This window comes from Pleurodeles waltl, chromosome 3_1, assembly GCF_031143425.1.
Source record: "Pleurodeles waltl isolate 20211129_DDA chromosome 3_1, aPleWal1.hap1.20221129, whole genome shotgun sequence".
Classification (NCBI taxonomy): Eukaryota; Metazoa; Chordata; class Amphibia; order Caudata; family Salamandridae; genus Pleurodeles; species Pleurodeles waltl.
The window spans coordinates 182,151,946-182,171,700 of NC_090440.1; the positions used below are offsets into that span (position 1 = coordinate 182,151,946).

The 19,755-nt window shown below is 42.4% G+C and overlaps 1 protein-coding gene across 3 annotated transcripts in view; it reads left to right on the plus strand.

Moving 5' to 3' along the window:
* The first annotated feature begins 1,575 nt into the window (after window positions 1-1,575).
* Window positions 1,576-19,755, plus strand: part of CLK3 (CDC like kinase 3) — a 211,341-nt gene continuing 193,161 nt past the window's right edge. For 2 of the 3 annotated variants that reach the window (XM_069222125.1, XM_069222126.1), the window contains exons 1-2: window positions 1,576-1,725; window positions 18,348-18,499. In XM_069222125.1, the coding sequence (XP_069078226.1) occupies window positions 18,348-18,499 (152 nt within the window). In that variant the 5' untranslated portion in view covers window positions 1,576-1,725. The remainder of the gene's footprint in view (window positions 1,726-18,347; window positions 18,500-19,755) is intronic. The other variant, XM_069222127.1, reaches the window with a different exon arrangement.

Here is a 19,755-nt window from a genome sequence, read left to right on the forward strand (position 1 = left end):
ATGGACACCAAAAATCGCCTTAACAAAATTTTTTTAACTCTAGAAAAAACACTGGATATCATCTTCATTCCAGAAACTTGGCTCAGCGATGATGCTAAACCCACATACCACAAAGCCATCCTGCCTTATTTTCACATCATTAACAAAAATCATACTGGCAAATTGGAGGAGACCTGGCAGTTATCCATAATAAAACACTACAAATAATGATTGAAAACCTAACCATGGACGGCTGTGAATCCTTCATGATAAGATGTCACCCCACTTCAACTATCACTTATTCCTTCCTCTTAATATATAAACCACCATGCAGCAATGCCAACTTTAAGGATACCCTATTTGATACAGTAACCATCACATATTTGCCCCCCTCAGGCCTAAACATTCTAGGAACCCCTAACGTATGGTTTGACAACCTTAAAAGCCTACAACCTACAACAAATCGTTTCTAGTTCAAATCACTGTGCAGGGCACATGCTAGATACCATCTTAGCACCCTTTGAACAAGCCACAATTACAGATAACTCTGCGTACATTTGGGCGACCACAACATCATCAATTTCAGGTTCTAAACATGCTATCAATAACAGCACATTTCAGAGATAGCGACTATCAACAACAAAGGTTCGTACAGGCAATACAAAAACAGACTCGATGTATTTATTTGTTATCACATAAGGTCTAACGACAGCTGGACTATTGCGCCAAATTTACAAATCCAAGTAGATTCATGTAGCCTTGGACTCTCAAGTGCTCTCAAAACACAAAATTGCACTCCGAAGTCTAAAGCAAATAATGGAAGGGGAGGGTGATGTGGCTTTAAAAACATTGCTTATGATTACCTTCCTTCCCATCTAGTCCTCATGGTTATATTGTTTTTTTTTTTTTTTAAGTTTGTTAATGGGTGCTGACCATGGAGTTCGGAGAAAAAATGCATAACTCTCGCCTTTCTGTCAGTGATAGAATGTAAAACTTTGCAGGTGCGAAAAATTATATTTTCCATCCCCTATAATGATGCAATTTGAAGTTACACAACCAGCAAAAATACGGTGATGTTTTGCGCCTGCGCGCACCTTACTGGTCACCGCGGCTGCGCAGTGTCATTAACATTAACGAAAAGTAAACAGGCGCGCTTCGAAATGGCTTTCTGGCCTCCCAGGGCCAAAGGAATCGCCTGTACACGTTGCTGAGTTCCTGTTTTTCAGTGTACGAACCTGCATAGGGTGGCCATTATCAATGGTAGTGCGTGAGATTACAGTATACAATATGTAACGAAACATATAACGTATCATTAAAATAACTTCACGCTAATCAATCTATCGTACAATGTAAAAAATCTGAAAGAATAACTACGTTTGCGTGTCTCATTTTAATTTAATTAATGAGTCGTGTTTTAACCGACTTGCTAAAGTAATCCACTCCAGTTTCTTCGTTAGGACGCTTTAAACATATTTTGTCTGTCTCTTATGTATCTCTCCTTCTGAAAACCGTATGCGGCACAGCTTCGAAATGGCCGCCGCTACGCTCTTCCATACTACACGTCTCGCTGGTCGCCTCTATAGTCCTCGGCGGAAGGAGCGCCTCTATGACGTCATTGCCATGTCTTCCGCAGACTAAAGCTGGTGGGAACCCGGGCGCGGTGGCTCTTGAGGGGGCTGCGGTTTTCTGCCTCCCGGGGTCCTCTGGAGGAGCACGACACTCTTCGGGTATATTTTGTGCATCAAGGTGAGAGTGGGGCTCGCGAGAGGAGCTGCGGGCACTTGATGGGGGAGGGGTTTAGATCACGGCTGGGAGAGGCTCTGCTTGAGGCTGTGCATAAAGTGAAGTGTATATTGGGAAAATAAAAACACTGAAATCTCAGGGGTGGGATGTGTGTCCGTTCTAGGGGGATAAAGCGATAGTACCTGAAGAAGTTGAACTGTCGATGCCTACTGATGCAGAAATTACATAGGGACCTTGCAGCTATTATGTTTTTTTTTTTTTTTTCTATCCTGAGTCACTTTCATTCTTCTGTACGTAGCCCCTTTCCTATTAAAAGTATGTACTTAAATCGCAGCTTACAAAGTGCTGGCAGCTATAAAGCAAGGCTGTCAGCGTCGGACCTGATATAGGACTTATCTTAAAGAGAGAGTACTTAGTGCGTGCAAAAACGTAAATTATGTTAGGTTTTGTTTACCTTACATAAATTGTTGCTAAAAAATTATGAAGGCCATTTAATGTATGCGATTTTGTGGCGGCAGCATTTACAGTATAGTTATACTATATTTGACATACCATTTGCCCATTTTGCAAGGACTGTTTAGAGCTCAAATATAGAGGATATGCTTGCGTAGTTTGCATTTTTTTTGCTTTAGGATGAAGTAACCCTTTTTTTTAATTATTTTTTTTTATTTTTATTTTTTAATTCTAATATCTCTGACGGTTGTAAAGATCTGCAGAGTGGTTTGAGGGCTCTTTTAACCATAAAATCCACATTTCACAGTTCCCTGTGAAATGTTTATTTCCACTGTATTTTGTGCTATAAAAGCACCTAAGAATAATACATACATTTATAGTATAAACGTGATGCAATACTTGTTTTAGAAGGAGGAGCTTGGGAGAGAAAATGGTGTTGGATATGGACGGTATAAACCAGGCTTCTCCAACGAGGGAGTTCCTCGGAAACTACTGGTAGTTCTCCGGGAAGCTAAAAATAGCCCTTCTAGGTGCAGCCAGGCCTAATAAATTAGAAGTTTTTGCTTGGTTGAATTAATATGTATATATTACCTTTGTAAAGCCTGTATTTGAGACAAAAACGTGTGTACTTTCAGAACTCCTAAGCTGATGTTTGGAGAAAAGTGATTGAATATTCAAAATATATTTGAAGCCACTATTTCAATAATAAATAATGCAGTGTTGCCAATACTTATTGCTAACATTATTACCTTGATGCCAGGGGCATTAAAACTATGACAGGTTATGTATTACCCATGTACAGGCATGCCTGATGTACCGAGGTGATCACTTGCATATGGTGTTCTCTGATATAATTTTGTCTCATGTGGTCACTATTACAACGCTGTTATTAGTACCTTAGGGTCATTTTCATTGAACATAAGCAACTCTTCTTACAGAAAAGGTTGGAGATGGGGACTCCTGGTATCAAATGCGCGGAGTAATATGAAAGCTTGAGTTGAACGTATGTAGATAGTTGCATAAGCTGATGGAGGAATACAAATAAAGGGTATGGTGCTTTAGATACAAGGGAAGACTACAGAAAAGGTGATAGTGAGTTGTGATCGAATTGGTATTTGGGTACAGATAACAATCGAGGAGAGAAATGGTACAAATATGAGAAACCAAGAGATGATATGAAAAACCATAATTGGGTGCGGCAGGCGAGAGGAGCACCTTTTGCAGATATGATGTGCAACAGGGAAATCGGAATAATTGCGTTTTGAAACCGCTACAGACCTTCAACGGGGCAGCCAAGCACTGGTGTGTGGTTGTGCAGGGTCTAGAGAAAATCTTTTGTAGGGGATTGCCATTCAGTCTTGAAAGTAGACACAAGAAAGCAGCACACCTTGTTCATATTAAGGTATGCTTAAATTTCCTTAGAGAAGTGATGCATCCCATTACTGTGTAAGGCCCTTAGGTGTTTTAATATTTCAAGGATTTCTTTTTAGAATACGTGTGGGACACAAAGGGAAGTTGAGAATTGAATTCACAGTAGGCTGCAGAGGAATGGGATGTAGCTATAGTTAAGGAGGAGAGGGAAGTATAAAGACACGTACGGGAATATGTATGAGATGTGATTTGTATAAACAGTGTTAATGATGAAATAGAAAATAAGATTGCCTATTAAATAAACGCACAGTACCCTGTTCATCTGCCCAGCGGTAGGATCACCAAGAATGCCCTCTGGTTTGCCAGATGAGACTGCTTTGTAGGTGGGCTTAGAGATAAGTGGAATACAATAGAAGCGGGGCTAGAAGGTCTGGTAGGCATACCTATGTGTGGGCTCTATATGTAGAAAAGAGACAGAAGGAGCAAGAGCTGCTTTTATTTGGATTGAGTGTACTAGGTACCTTGGAGATCATTATCTCCAGTTTGTTACTTTTGGAAATGGGCGAAGAAGCTTCTGTTTTCTGTTGTCATCATTTCTGCATTTACCGCCTATAACCATTTACACTGTCCTCTTTTTCTTCATTGCAGTCTTTATCTTTTAGTGCAGTGGTTCCCAAACTTTTGCCTTCTCTGGACCCCCACTTTGTCATTACTGGAACCCGGGGACCCCCACTGAATCATTATGGAATCCGGGGTACAGCCCCCCCCCCCCCCTCCAACTGAATCATTACTGAAAGCTAGGGATCTAATCTGTTGATATTATTTAATTTTCTAAGCAGTCGCGGACCCCCAGAGGTTCCCGGACCACAGGTTGGTAACCACTGTTTTGGTGAGTCGTCCCTCAAGAACAGACCATACAAAGCTTTTTGATAAAGTATTTTTATTGCCCATGTTCAGTAGCCTTGCTTCCTGGATTTAACCTTGCTTGTGACGACTCATTCTTCCTATTTGCATTTCTGTTGGACACCGAAGTAGGTTTGTAATGCTGTGCTCCTGAACCTGGTAAAAGGTCATTTCAGTTGTGAACAGGGTGTTGGTAATCCTAGTTGTCTGTCATGTTACATATGATAGGGGTGACATGGGTCAGTGTGTTCCGGCTCCAAGTGACATCTGATAATCATGGTGTAGCAGGTTGTAACTAGATAAGAACTTAAAAAAAAAAAAAATTACATTCAAGATGACAATACCGCAATCTAGAGCTCCGTTAGTCGTCCAGAAGATATTCAAATCACCCTGGATCTGAAAGATGCTTACCTTTGTGTACCAAAATGGTAAAATCATCAGAATTTCCGAAGATAGGAACAGCATTGCCATTATCATGTACTTCCTTTTAGTAAAATCCTGAGAAATATATTGGCTAATTGACTCCTTCCCATAGTAGAGGACTTAATTCTCCCAGATCAAAAATTGTTTATTCCCAAGCAAAATACTATGGCCAGCAGTAGAAAACTGATGCAGGGGCTGAATAGCCCGCCCACAGGAACATCCTAAGACATTGGTTTTGTCAATTGATATTGAAATGACATTGATTCTTTGCGGTGGGACATACGGTCCTGGCTAGTATGGGACCGGGATCTGGTTTCTTAAACTGGTTTAAATTATTGTACAGTATTCCTAAAACTAGAGTCAGAAAAGGTGGGCTCATTTCTGAATCCTATACTGCAGGGAGGGGCATCAGGCAGACTTGTCCCCTCCGGCAAGGACAATACTTTTTCTGTGTGTGTGTATATATACACACACACCACCCTATGGACAGTACTTTCTGTCCGTCTGTGTATAACACCACCCTATGGACAGTACTTTTTGTCTGTGTGTGTGTATATAACACCACCCTATGCAGACTTTTACTGTCTTTATGGGGTAAAGCGAGAATTTACTTCCACGGCACTGGTGGAATTCGGCACACTGCGGTTTTGGGACTTTTGTTTCTCACAGATTTTAATCTGCATTTTATTGTTCACAGTTCGAAGAAAGAAGTAACACAACAAAACAGTAATATCGGACAACCGCAAACCTCTTGGTGCATATGAGCAACGTATAGTAAACTGGGCATTTACATTGAAATTAAGTAGTGTTCATGTTCTCAGGCCTTTCTGGTAACAACCAGCTTCACGTAATGTCTTTATTATCGTATTGTATGGTGGGTGATTGGAGAATGAGAAAGTTGAATCTCCATTCCTATCATTTTCAGGATCAGTTGGTCATACTTTTGTCAGTTTTGTAATGCCAAGAAAGAACAGAGGAGGCTCCCTGTATCACGCGGACGAGATTTAGCCAGCAAAAGAGATCAGTACTCTAGTCTCTAATGGCAGTACGTCATGGCTTTAAATCAGCTATTCTCGAGGGGCACCCTTTCAGGATTGAAGGTGAACTTGGGTGAATCACTTGGTTACTTAATACAGGAGAAACAAGGGAGCGAATATTCCCAGGAAGTAGGGCATGAAATACACTCGGACTAACCGCCATGAAATACCCCCGAGTATGTATCTTTAGGAAAGAAAATGTGCTTTGGGGAGGAACATTGTAACAGCATTCGTGTTGCTGTGTCAGTTTGTCAAGTTCTGGCACACACTACATATTTCTGTGACGGGGAAGATAGCTCTCGCTACAATGGTCCTCCTACTTAGGCCGTTATATTTTTTTTCATCTTTACCCATACAGATGCCTGTGCTTTTCTACCCATACAGATACTTGTGCGAGTATTTCCTGAAATGGATAGAAAGCTCGCAGATTTGTTCTGGCACAGTAATAGACGAAGCATGATTTCGGGTGGATCAGGGCAGATCAGCAACCCGGGTTTTCGAGCTCTAACATTTGTCTGTCTGTCCGTCCAATTTCAGTAGAGGGCTGCCTTCTGGTGCATCGTGGCTACTGGGGAGGCGGATACTCCACATATGCCGATATTGACTTAGTTGTCCCTGATCCATACAGGAAAGAGTAGTTAAAAGGTGAGGATATATTGATGAGAACCTTTCGATATGCCTGGGAAGGTAGTTTCAGAGAACGCTCATGCGGCTCCCACATACCCAAGAAATCCCCACAAAATCTTTGTCAGGGGGTCCCCTCAGTGGGAGGTGGGGTGAACTGGGAAGCACGTGGGCTTGTTACAGCGGGGCAAGAAATAGGAGCCGCGCGGAGTTCGAGTGACTTTCAGGAACAATACAACACTCCCTGTGGCAACTTTCTGTAACATTATTAGCAACACTGTGAAAGTGGGGAAACAAGGTACACTGAAATCCCCCATACATAGTTGTTTGTCAGAAATACGTGTGTTAGGCAGCAGGACAAGGGCCCCGACCGTCTTGTATCTCTCGCTGCTAAAAAGCACGAAGGAAGATCTGGTAGACAAATGGTTTGTAGACCTGGGCATTAATTTGAGTGAAGTCGAGTGGGATATGGTGCTGAGATGTACTTCGAAAGTTTCCAGAACTCTAGATTTCGACTCGCCCAATACTATTATTTCCATAGGATACATACCCACAAGGGAATGAATCGCATGTTCCCGGCTGCGCGGGCCAAATATCTCTGATGTGGAGAAGAGGAAGCCGGTTTATTCTCTATGCTCTAGGATTGTCCCCGGCTCCCTCACAACTGACAGACAATAGTACATTTTTGTAGAAACAGGCCAATATTTGTTTGGGGGAGGAGCGGGGAGTTTCAGCATCGTGTCCCTGAGGATAATTCATGGTGCAGATTTCATTTGTGCATTACAGTGCAGATGGTCCCAGGTGACTGAGGTGTGTCTTAAGAAAATGTTCGACAGAAATTTCCCATTACGTTTGGCTACTTGGTCACGTTTTATCTTAGTTTATTACAGTGTTCTGTGTACTTCTGATCAGCTGAGAGCTATTATGTGCATCAGAAGGACTTAATACGGCACAATGTTTCCATTTAATATGATCTGCGTAGGACTTATTTGAAAGTCTGATCACCTTGTGGAGTTTTTGAGTTTAATTCCGCTTTCTATATAAATCGACGATCTGTTACGACAAAGTAGTACTGTGTCCAGGCGAAGCCTGTCTTAACGAGAAAGGGATTTTTTTCCCTGAGTTTGAGATACTCCCGTTGCATTCTCAAGTGCGGTTTTGTGAATTCCAGGAGCCTGTTAGTGAAGTGTGTGTATTATTTTGTTGGTCTTTTGTAGTAGTGTAGTGAGGGTTTAGTCAGTCTGAGTTGTCTTTTTGGTGTTAGTGCGCTGCGGATTTGTCTTATTAGGTTCGTTTCTAGGCCCAGGAAGCTTTGTATAACAGGTGGAATAATTATGCTCTTTTCAATAGATAGGTGGTGATGTGCGATTATACAAAAACTATGAATGTAGTGTTAATATCTTAATATAATTGCTCCAAAGTAGGCAAGAATGAAAAGTGTTTTAGTAATGTGTTAAGTGTTACCCTGTCTTAAATATTGCACTGCGATTTCACAAACTTAAATTCTTTAGAGTGAGCATGAAAATAACTTAAAATTGATCTTTTTTTATCTGTCTGCATGCTACCTAAATGCTTTGCCTTGGCGATTGAACACAGGAGATTTTTCTCTAATAAATCATCTAAAATAGGTCTCTGTGGTCAGCGTCGTGCAGAGGAGTCCTTGCTTGTGTTTCGAGGGGGAAGCATGCGGTGATGGACTGGAGTAATTCTGCCCTGTTAAACTGCTGTCTGTGTCACTCCCCATACTTCATTCTTGCTGGGGCAATTCACGCTTAGGCATTTGGTTTCAAAGACATGACACTGTGTTGAACACGTGTTTGGAATTTGATACTTATAAAACTTGGCTGCTAAATTCTTATTTTTTATTGCTGTTCTAGTAGCTAGTAAGTGACCGCTGCATCATTAGTGGGCAGAGCAGTCTCCGACAGTTAATTTTATCTGTCTTAAACTTAAGTGTAGTCGTTTTCTTTGGCTGTCCATTCTGCTTCAAGTATTAGTGTATTGTAGAACTTGTATAGTGTTTTGCACCCCTGACGAGATGAGAGCGCTCTCTTATAGCCGAGTCAAGGAAGCAATAAATACCCAGATTTTCTTAAGTTCTAATGCGTTTAGATTGTGGATGGACACTTGAGTAAGTGTGTTTTGTCATTTCTCGTTGTATAGCTATGCCTGTTTCATTCTGTTTCTGCGGATAGTCATTGAAGCCAGTTGGTTTTATTTTGGAAATGCACTCCTTGTTCTTAGAAGTGTTTTTATCGGATAATTACTTGTTCATTCTTCGTTTGTGCGTAGGCTTAAGTTGAGTGCTAGGACATAAGTTAAAGCAGGTTTGTAGTAGATGTTGCATAACGCATGATAATCAATGCACATTCCTTTTAGTTTGTAGAACATGAGAAAAGAGCACCACTTACCTAGGTGTCATAGAGTGAATTGGAAGCCTTGGGTGTTTAGCTTTGACATAATGGTGGGAAAATGTAATGTAATAGGACAGGTGGACCATTTTTGCTTCTCTGTGCTGTATAGATAGCTAGTATACACGGAAATGCTTTTTTATGAGCGCACCTACTAAATTTAATGCAGAATTGAGCTTGTTTAATAGAGAATTACTGTTGGCAGTGCAATCCTCTCTGAATGAGACATATTTGTTTATTGTAGGCCTGTAGGAATACTAATGAAATGCACGGTACTGTAGAAATGATTCAGTACTGATCAACGCCATGGTAGTTTCCTATCAGGTCTTTCAGGATGATTAAACTCAAAACTAAACTGGTGCACAGGGAGTAGGAAATTCATTTAGTCTCTGGCCATGTAAAGTTAATGGATATCCCTCCAGCTTTTTTATTAGGTCGAAGCCTACCATACAGCTCAGCTGTCTGGTTTGCTAACAACATTTTGGGGACATTTGAAAAACTTTCCTGGGAATGGATTCCACCCGTCACTTACCTCTGGCTTGTAACTCACAATTTATTGCTTTATATTTGCTGACTTTGTGTTTTAGGCTGTCTAGCTTGAGTTTGTCCTTTTCCTTTCCCAAATCCCTTTTACAGTATCCTTCAGAGGGTTCCATTTCTGTAAATAGACCTTTAAATCTTGTTCTTAGCTTGTTACATTTGCTGTGCATTCATAGACTGAGATCAAATGTCTGGCTCCATCTTCTGAGAGAACTTGTTCTTCACTTTCTTTTTCTCTGACTTAAAAGTGAGAGGATTTATGTGACAGTCTTGTTAGTGAGTCTGAAGTGTAATGGAAACAGATATTTTAATACAATCACGTTTTCCAGCTTTGGCAGATTTTTGAAAGCAATATACCATTACATCTCCTGAACCCTTCCAGTAGCAGGGATATATTGGGCTTGTAGGTTCATCAAGAACCCAAGGTACCGAGAACCAAAAAATGAACAGAACCTTGCACAGGTTTTCATTATATACCGGGTATACAGCAATTCATTTGGTAAAATATAAAGAGTGAGCAATCGATATCAAGGGAACCTATGTATTTCTGAAATGAGTACAAGATATGGAGTTTTGAAGCAGTGGTTATTGGCACATCTCTGAATTCGGGATACCCATACTTGCATGTGGATTACAGGGCATGTCTCAAAATGACTTCTTTCTTACACACGGCCTTACCTTTGGAAGGCACAAATGTAGAGAAAGACAATTGGCAGTAAAACTTGTTCTTCCATTCCTTGTTTCTCCAAGTCTCCTGATAAAAATTGTACCTCACTTGTGTGGGTAAGCCTAATGCCCGTGACAGGAAACACCCCAAAACACAACGTGGACACAGCACATTTTTATAGTGAAAATTGACGCTTTTTTTGCAAAGTGCCTAGCTGTGGATTTTGGGCACTAGCTCAGCCGGCACCTATGGAAACCTAGTGCACCTATACATTTTTGAAAACTAGACAACTGGGGGAATCCAGAATGGGATGTTTTCTGGGGCTTTCACCAGATTCCGTCATCCAGAATCCTTTGCAAACCTCAAAATTTGGCTAAAAAACACCTTTCCCTCACATTTCAGAGATACAAAGTTGAGGAATCTGAGTGGAGCCACAAACTTCCTTCGGTTCAGCATTGTCCCCAGTCCCCTGATAAAAATGATACCTCACTTGTGTGGGTAGGCCTAGTGCCCGCGACAAGAAACGCCCCAAAACACAATGTGAACACATCACATTTTTCCAATGAAAACTGAGGTGTTCTTTGCTAAGTTCCTCACTATGGATTTTGGGCTCTAGATCAGCCAGCACCCTGGGAAACCTAGCAAACCTATACAACTCTGAAATGTAGATACAAAGGGGAATCCAGAATGGGATGACTTGTGGGGCTCTCACCATGCTCTGTCACCCACAATCCTTTGCAAATCTCAAAATTTGTCTTTAAAAAAAAAAAAAAAACATTCCTCACATTTCAGCAATGCAAAGTTCTGGAATCTGAGGGGAGCCACAGACTTCCTTCCACCCAGCATTCCCAAAGTCTCCTGATTAAAAATGTTATCTCACTTGTGTGGGTAGGGCAAGTGTCTACAACAGAGAAGTGCCCAAAATGTACTGTGGAGATAACGGAGTTGAGTGTACTATTTAGTTCTGGAATATGGAACCATTTAGGGAAACCTACCAAACCTAGACCTTTCTAAAAAAAAAAATAATAATAATAGACTCCCAGGGGAGTCCACGGAGTTGTGGATTCCCAAAAGTTTTTTTTAATTTTTTTACCCAGAATACCCTGCAAAGGTGAAACATTGAATTAAAAACATTTGTGCCTGCATTTCTGTGTAGTAAACTACACGAGGAAGGCATAGAAGGGGTTTGTAATTTTCACAGGTGATCAGCAACAAGTTATATTTATGAATTGTGGGAAAATGATCTTCAATGCAATTATGTGTATATCATTTCTTGTAAGAGATTATTTTGCTAGAAATGTAACTATCCAACAAACATCTTACCACCTAGTGTTCCCCAACTTATCCTCATTAAAAACGCTACCCCACTGGTGTGCCTGGACCTATTGCCCGTGACAGGAATGGATCACACCAGGGTCAATGGTGGTCCTTGAATGAGGGCTACTATTGACCCTGGAGTGATCCATTCCTGACACAAGCACTAGGCACAGACACACAAGTGGGGTTGTTTATATCAGGACAGGTGATGGAAATTTTGTGGATCCCTGAACATTCTTGTAGTTTGTGATGGAAAAGCAAGGAAAAATAGTGTTTATTCAACGTTTCACCTTTGCAGGGTATTCTGGGTAAGAAAACTTTGTGGAATCAACACCCATCACACCTCTGTAGACTGCCCCGGGTGTCTAGTTTTCAGAAATGTCTGGCTTTGGTAGGTTTCCCTATATGGCCGCCGAGCCCCGGATCAAATACATAGGTGACCATCTTACAAAACCAGGCTGTTTTGTGATAGGTAATTTTGATGTCTCCACAATATGTTTTGGGCACTTCCCTGTCGCGGTCACTTGCCCACCCACACAAGTAAGGCAACGTTTTTTTCTGGAGACTTAGGGGAACGCTGGGTGGTTGAAAATTTGTTGCTGCCTGCAGATTTGAGGACTTTCCCTCATGGAAATGCCAGGAAAATGTGTTTTTAAGCAAAGTTTGTGATTTCAAGCGACGGAAAACTGGTGAGAGCCATGCAAGTCCTTCACCCTTGGACTTCCCTGGTACTAGTTTGTTAAAGTTAATCCACCACTCACAGTGGCTGGTTTTATTACTTCCAGGAATGATGGTTTCAAAGCATGAATATTTATCAAAGTACCTGAATATTAAACCCAAGCCTTCTGAAGGTGAGCTGTAAAGTCAATTCACGGCACCAGCCGCTTTATGGTCCATTCACGCACAACACTTTCATACCGCTGGCCACGGGCATATTCCAACCAATCACTGCACTCGCATCAACTTACTGCTGCCAGACAAGGGCCCATCACATTCATACACCACAGCATGGAATACGTTTGACTACATTTTACCACCTGTCCAGTAACGGCCTCCTTCTTCCTGAACATTACCGAAGGCATGCATGAGGAATTTTAACTAATGGCTCCCATGGCAGCAACATGAGACTCAGGAAGACATGTTTTTCATCCCCCTTTAGCGCACTCACTGTGCTAAATCCAACTTCTTCCAGTTTGTGGATGCAAGTTGGGTGTTTCAGGTATGCCTCAAACTGAGCAAGCATATCTACCTTTGAACCTAAGATAGACATGCTGGGGAATTTTTGCGAAGTTCCCCAAAGAGAATGTCATAAACTATGAAGGGTAGTGTTTGGCACACAGGGTAGTCTGTGAGAATGTAGCATATGTCCCAGCCACCGTTATGTGCAATGCATTTATCATATAGAAAATTGAACATCTATTAAGTTCTGACAGAGGATGAACATGGCAAGCAGGTCAAACACTGACCCATACGTGTCATTGACCTTCAGTGCCAGGGTGGAACCAATGGGTATGAATCCATAGCTGTAGATGATGTGCATCTGAACTACCTGTACTGTTTGCCTTCTACCTGTGCAAAATCCCTGGGAAAGCACACCTTCCACCCTACCATAAGCTTTTCTTACCCGTTCATGTGTCTGCCCTCATAAGTCCTGACTAATCCTGTATAATTGCCAAGTGAACCTATACTAATGCCTTCTGCCATTAGGTACTTGAAGCTCAAGAAAACATGTCTTTCATGCACCATCAGCGCACCTACTGTGCTAAATCCAACTTCTTCCAGTTTGTGGATGCAAGTTGGGGGTGTGCCAGTATGCCTTGGGAGGCCTATTCCTCGAACTGAGCAAGCATATCTACTGTTGAAACTAAGGTAAGCATGATGGTGAATACTACCTAAGGTCTCTAAAGTAAAAAGTCAGACTAATACCCCGTGGGACTCATTCACCAACACTTCTACTTTTGCTTTGAAAGTGGAGCTATACATTGAGTTTGCACACTCTTAAACAAGTAGAAGTATTGGTGAATATGTCCCACAGGACATTTGTTTGACTTATTACACTTTATCTGGTTTTCGTTGGCAATCATGGTGGTCCTTTTGTAGCATACATAAGTTCCCTAACAAGTACTTCAAAATTCAGTCACACCTTTAACACTTTTCCACAAAGGGTACTCCATGATAATGTGGCATATGTTCTTTACACTAGTATGTGCAGTGTGGGGACCATTATGCACGTTAATCGAACAGAACACCAACCACTTTCTGACGGTGGATAAATGGGTCGAGCAGGCCATAAGGAAGTCCATGATTTCTTGAAGTAGATGAACTAAAATTCTGGGCCTGCTTGCCCAACAAAACAGTGGCCCATGGACATTGAGTATCCATGCACAGCCACAGAAAGGCTTACCCAACGGCAGCTCCACCTCAGTCAATTTCCCAGAAGTTTGCTTTAGTATGATACAACGCAAAGCAAGTAGGGAAACAGAGGCCTGTCTGAGATGGGCACTGGTGACAGTAATAACAACTCTCCTGCCGCTCATCATGCTTCAAGTACACTTACTGCAACGACGTGGACAATCTTTTTTGGGTGTTTTAGGAATGCGGTCAGCAGAGTGTTACTCCTGCAACATTGCCACATCCTTCAGAACATATGAAGTGGAGGCTGCTGCTTCTGTAGCAGCAGTGAGGCTTTCAATTACAAACAACTGTAAGTCAAGGAAAAACATGATTCTTCCTGTGATTGACTGACAATAAACAACATACACATTGTATGTTGCCATCTGGATCAGGTGGGTAAATAGTTTCTTGTACCAACTGCAAGTTTTACGACATGCATTGCATGGTTGAAGAACCTGGTTGTTCTTGTCCACTCCGCCCATGTACTTATTGTAAACAAGTATAGAGGTGGGCTTGTGGACTTTGGCCATCTGACCCCAAACCGTGATGGTGTGGGGTGCTCTCATCATGAATTGTATTGAGCACGTATACATTATGCCTATCCAAGAACTTGACTGCGAGCAGTTTGTTGGAATGCAGCGCAGTACTCTGGGAATTTTGGAACTTCTTGCAAAAAAGCTCCTATGGGAATCCTTTGCAGTTACAACGAACTGTACCGCAGGCCACAGTGCTAGCTTTGTAGAACTCACCAAACAGCTCTACTCCTGTATGGAAATTGTCCACATAACGGTCATAACTTTTGTGAAGGGGTGGCTGGACAACCTCACATACAATCGTCCCTGTGACCCCAAACGTGGGAGGGCAACTTACAGGGTTTAACATGGAGTCCTTCCCTGTATACACTATCCAGCTGTACACATAGCCAGAAGAGCTCTCACACAGCATGTCCAGCTTGATGAGTAAGCGGGTTCTTTTACTCGCAATGTACTGTCTGAACAGCAGTCGCCCTTTGTACAGTATCAAGGACTCATCAACTGCTATATTCTTTCCAGGAGTATCTGTCTCTGGAAATCTGGCTGACAAATGTTCCACGACCGGCAGAATTTTGAACAACCCAGCATAGTCTTGATGGCCCTGCGGCAATGCAGCAGAATTGTCAATGAAATGCAGCATGTGCTGCAATTGCAAAAGCAATCTGTGCTCATGTACGGTGCAAAGATGGGGGTGACCCAAACTGTGCAAGTCCAGTAGGACTGCAAAGTGGGTTGTGCACTAACCCCATTTTGATCATAAGGCCCAAAAATCTCTTCAACTCTGCCAGCAAAGCAGGAGTCCACTGTTGTACCCTAGAATAGGGCTGTAGAGTGCCTCCATGCTCCCTCAGAAATTGTTCTGCAACCAAATTTGTTTGCTGCACAATTTGCTGAAGGCACCACTCAAGTATAGAAAAGGGCCCCCAACCCAAAGCTGGGTAGTAAAAGACAGATATAATGAGGATGCAGAGGAGTTGGGGCTTTCACCCTTTGTCTATGGTACTGCTGCACCATTGAGAGCTTCACCCCATCCCAGGCTCCTTATTTCTGCATCTTATCGTATGTGTGTTTTATATAGATTCTGTTCAGCCTTAAGACTGAACAGTTTCATAAAAGCATTGAAAATATACCCCTTTAAAAACCTCTCGGTTGTGTGCAGCAACTTCCAGTAGAGAACCCTTAGCCTCACCTGTCGGTCCAGTGTTTTTTACTCATGCACACCCACCAATGTAATTTAATTAAACTACATGTATATTTATTTGCAAAGCACATGTTGACCCCTGTGGGCTCTTGTCACTAGGTAGCATCTTTGTTACCGAGGTCAGTGCCACTCACTTTGACTTCGGAGGCCGAAGAGCTGGGTGAACTTCCAGGGCTTCAAACCTGCGACCATTGGATGAAGCCTAAATCCCAACAGAGGATACATTAGTCGACTGCAGGCTCTACTGCTTAAATGCACCCAGTTCCACCCCTTAAATCTACCACAAGCTGAATATGTGTGGGTGTCATGCCTATTACACAACATAACACCATCGTAACTTCACCAAACACTGAACATGTTTCACTCTAGACACTTTACATTTGAACAGGGGCTTAGTTCTGTGAGATCTGAGTTCCTAGGTTCTGGGGAGCCCTTAAATACTAAATTTAAGGGTGTGTTTAGGTCTGGGGGGTTAGTAGCCAATGGCTACTAGCCCTGAGGGTGGGTACACCCTCTTTGTGCCTCCTCCCAAGGGGAGGGGGGTCACATTCCTATCCCTATTGGGGGAATCCTCCATCTGCAAGATGGAGGATTTCTAAAAGTCAGTCACCTCAGCTCAGGACACCTTAGGGGCTGTCCTGACTGGCCAGTGACTCCTCCTTGTTATTCTCATTATCTCCTCCGGCCTTGCTGCCAAAAGTGGGGCAGTGGCCGCAGGGGGCGGGCAACTCCACTAGCTGGAGTGCCCTGTGGTGCTGTAACAAAGGGGGTGAGCCTTTGAGGCTCACCGCCAGGTGTTACAGTTCCTGCAGGGGGAGGTGTGAAGCACCTCCACCCAGTACAGGCTTTGTTACTAGCCACAGAGTGACAAAGGCACTCTCCCCATGTGGCCAGCAACATGTCTCGAGTGTGGCAGGCTGCTAAAACCAGTCAGCCTACATGGGTAGTTGGTTAAGGTTTCAGGGGGCACCTCTAAGGTGCCCTCTGGGGTGTATGTTACAATAAAATGTACACTGGCATCAGTGTGCATTTATTGTGCTGAGAAGTTTGATACCAAACTTCCCAGTTTTCAGTGTAGCCATTATGGTGCTGTGGAGTTCGGGTTTGACAGACTTGCAGACCATATACTCTTATGGCTATCCTGCACTTACAATGTCTAAGGTTTTGCTTAGACACTGTAGGGGCACAGTGCTCATGCACTGGTGCCCTCACCTATGGTATAGCGCACCCTGCCTTAGGGCTGTAAGGCCTGCTAGAGGGGTGACTTACCTATACTGCATAGGCAGTGTGAGGTTGGCATGGCACCCTGAGGGGAGTGCCATGTCGACTTACTCGTTTTGTCCCCACCAGCACACACAAGCTGGCAAGCAGTGTGTCTGTGCTGAGTGAGGGGTCCCCAGGGTGGCATAAGACATGCTGCATCCCTTAGAGACGACCAGGGGTACCAGTTACAAGGGACTTACCTGGATGCCAGGGTGTGCCAATTGTGAAAACAAAAGTACAGGTTAGGGAAAGAACACTGGTGCTGGGGCCTGGTTAGCAGGCCTCAGCACACTTTCAAATCAAAACTTAGCATCAGCAAAGGCAAAAAGTCAGGGGGTTACCATGCCAAGGAGGCATTTCCTTACAGTGTGAAAATAAGAGTATGAGGCTATTGGGAGAATCACTGGATGCAGGTTTAAAGTAAGAGGTGCTACCGAGTGGCCTACAATCTCTTAAGTTCCAGAATTAGCTTTCCCTACGCTTCAGTGCAACCAAACTACCGCCTTTTCAGGAAACTGCTACAGAAAAATTTGTTTAAGCAATCCTATTACTGAGGGCAAAGGGTGACAGGAGTTAAGTTAACCACCACTGTTGTAAACACCACCTGCCTATGAACCTTCCCTCCCACCCTGTCCACCTGCCTCCAAACCCTTCACCCATCCTACCACGTCTGATGACCTTGTTTAACTAGACCAACAAGCCAATGTTATTGCCCATGGCTGAAGAGAGCTGAGAACCTAGCACAAGCACACTAACATTCATATGTAGTGTTTAGTTTCCAAACCACAGCCGCCACTATGACTGTTTGACCACTCTTGATATCCTTGGGTGACCCTTCTAGTTTATTTCACCTATGTGGCTGTCTTGTGTCTCTTTTTGGGGAATTATGTGGGGATGGTGTGGTGGCGAAAGTGGTATTTTATTGGAATTAGCATGGCAGATTTAAATTAGAATGCTAAATAGCAACATTTACATTTTTTTTGCTGCAGATAGAGGAAGAAGATAAATGGAAGTGCTTTAGTTATATGCAATGCCGATGGAATTATACGGCAGAAAAGATGAAATTATGAGGCAAGGTTGACCAATTTATGTGGCAAGAAAAGTCCAGTTATGAATTTACAGTGCCGATAGCTCTAACTCAAGCAAATGCGAGATCTATTGCATTGCAAATGCTTGTTAAATGTCATGCTGACCTACAGGATGATGGTACATTTCTTGTAACTTGTAGTGTATTTTAATTGATATTTTGAAATATTTTGAAATACTTTGCATATTTATGCTTTTATCATTTTTTTATAGGTAGTATCTATTGTTGTGGATTTAAGATGACACCCTTGGTTGACACATTACTTTGCCTGTGTATTGTGATTCTTTAATTATAATCACTAAAGCATGGGGTACACGAAAATCTTCTCATGTTTTTACAATCACTTGTTTTGTCTTGTAAATCCCATAGTTCTTTGTAAATTGTGGTTTTTGCTGTTTTAGATGAATCACAATAGGAGGTACTGGTCCCCGGAGCAGGAGAGTCACAGAAGCCACACATGGAAGAGGCGCAGGAGATCCCAGAGTCGGGATCGAAATGACAGAGGGCACCACCAGCACAGCTGGGAGACACAAAGGCGATCCCGCTCCAGAAGGTGAGTTTTAACTTTTTAAAAAAAAAAATGTGATTTCTGCAATTAGTGCCTGAGCCCTTTCTGGGCCCTTGCAACATTTATTTTTGTTTTGTGTGCTATGAGCTTTATTTCCTTATTGCTGGATATTTGTTTCCTTCACTTGTCTACATATATAAGTACTTTCACTCTAAGGAATTGTTCTTGTAGCTAATGTTGTATATGCAGTCTTATCACAAATTAAGCGTGGAAGATGAGCCACATGTTTACGCTCTTTTCATTAGCCTTTTAATGTGCTATCTTATTTTCATACATTTTCTGTGCCTTTACTTGCTTTGGTGGCCTCCCCTATTTTTAGCTGCTTTGAAAAGACCTGTTTGGAATTGTGAAAAAATAAGCATTACTTGTCCTGGGTGTTGAACTACTTTTCTTGAGATCCCTTCTACAGATTAATAACGTTTTGGGTTGGCCTAGAAAAGGAAATGGATATTTCCTTTGAAATGTGATAATGGTACTGTACATGGTATCTTGGAGAGGCTTGAAAGTGTGATAGTTCAGTTCCCTATCTTCTTACAAAACAATCTTCTAATTGTCTTTTGAGAAACTGCCAAACAATCTCTGTAAACCGCACTGGGCAGGCACACCCATGGGCGATGTTAGAGCATGACAGTACTAGAAAGGCCCATGCATATATCTTCCCCCGGATTGTCTCCTCACTGGCACACTTGTTTGGTCCCATGCAGGGTCTCCCTCTTAATCCGTTCTCGTCAATCTTCAACCATGTTTGTCTTGCCAAATTGATAAGTAATCCATTTTCATGACGTTGCTGTTCAAACCACATATTTATTTCATTACGTGTCAATATTTAGATCATTCAGATCAATGTAGTTATCCATTTGTTTTTAAAACTTCTGTTTATTTGGGTTTTCTTAATTTACGAGAACATTGCAAACAATTAAAATCTCTGCAAGGATTTGGTAATATCATGCACTTTATGATCCATAAATAGTACACTAATGCAGCATCGCCATGATACATAACAGTAATAAAGTAGTGCAGGGAAGTCTGCGGCTTATTCGGTATAATATGTACTGGTATGAAAGGCAGGCACGTGGTCAGAGCGCTGCCCTTCTTTTAGTCCGAGTTTTGGCATGCAAAAGGGTAGTCTCGGCTCATCTAGAACTGGAGCATTTTGGGAGGGTCTAAATAACTGAGGTGAGAGAAGCACCAGATCAGGCGATCATTGCACAGACTTCCCCCTTCCTGCTCGATCTCGGTAT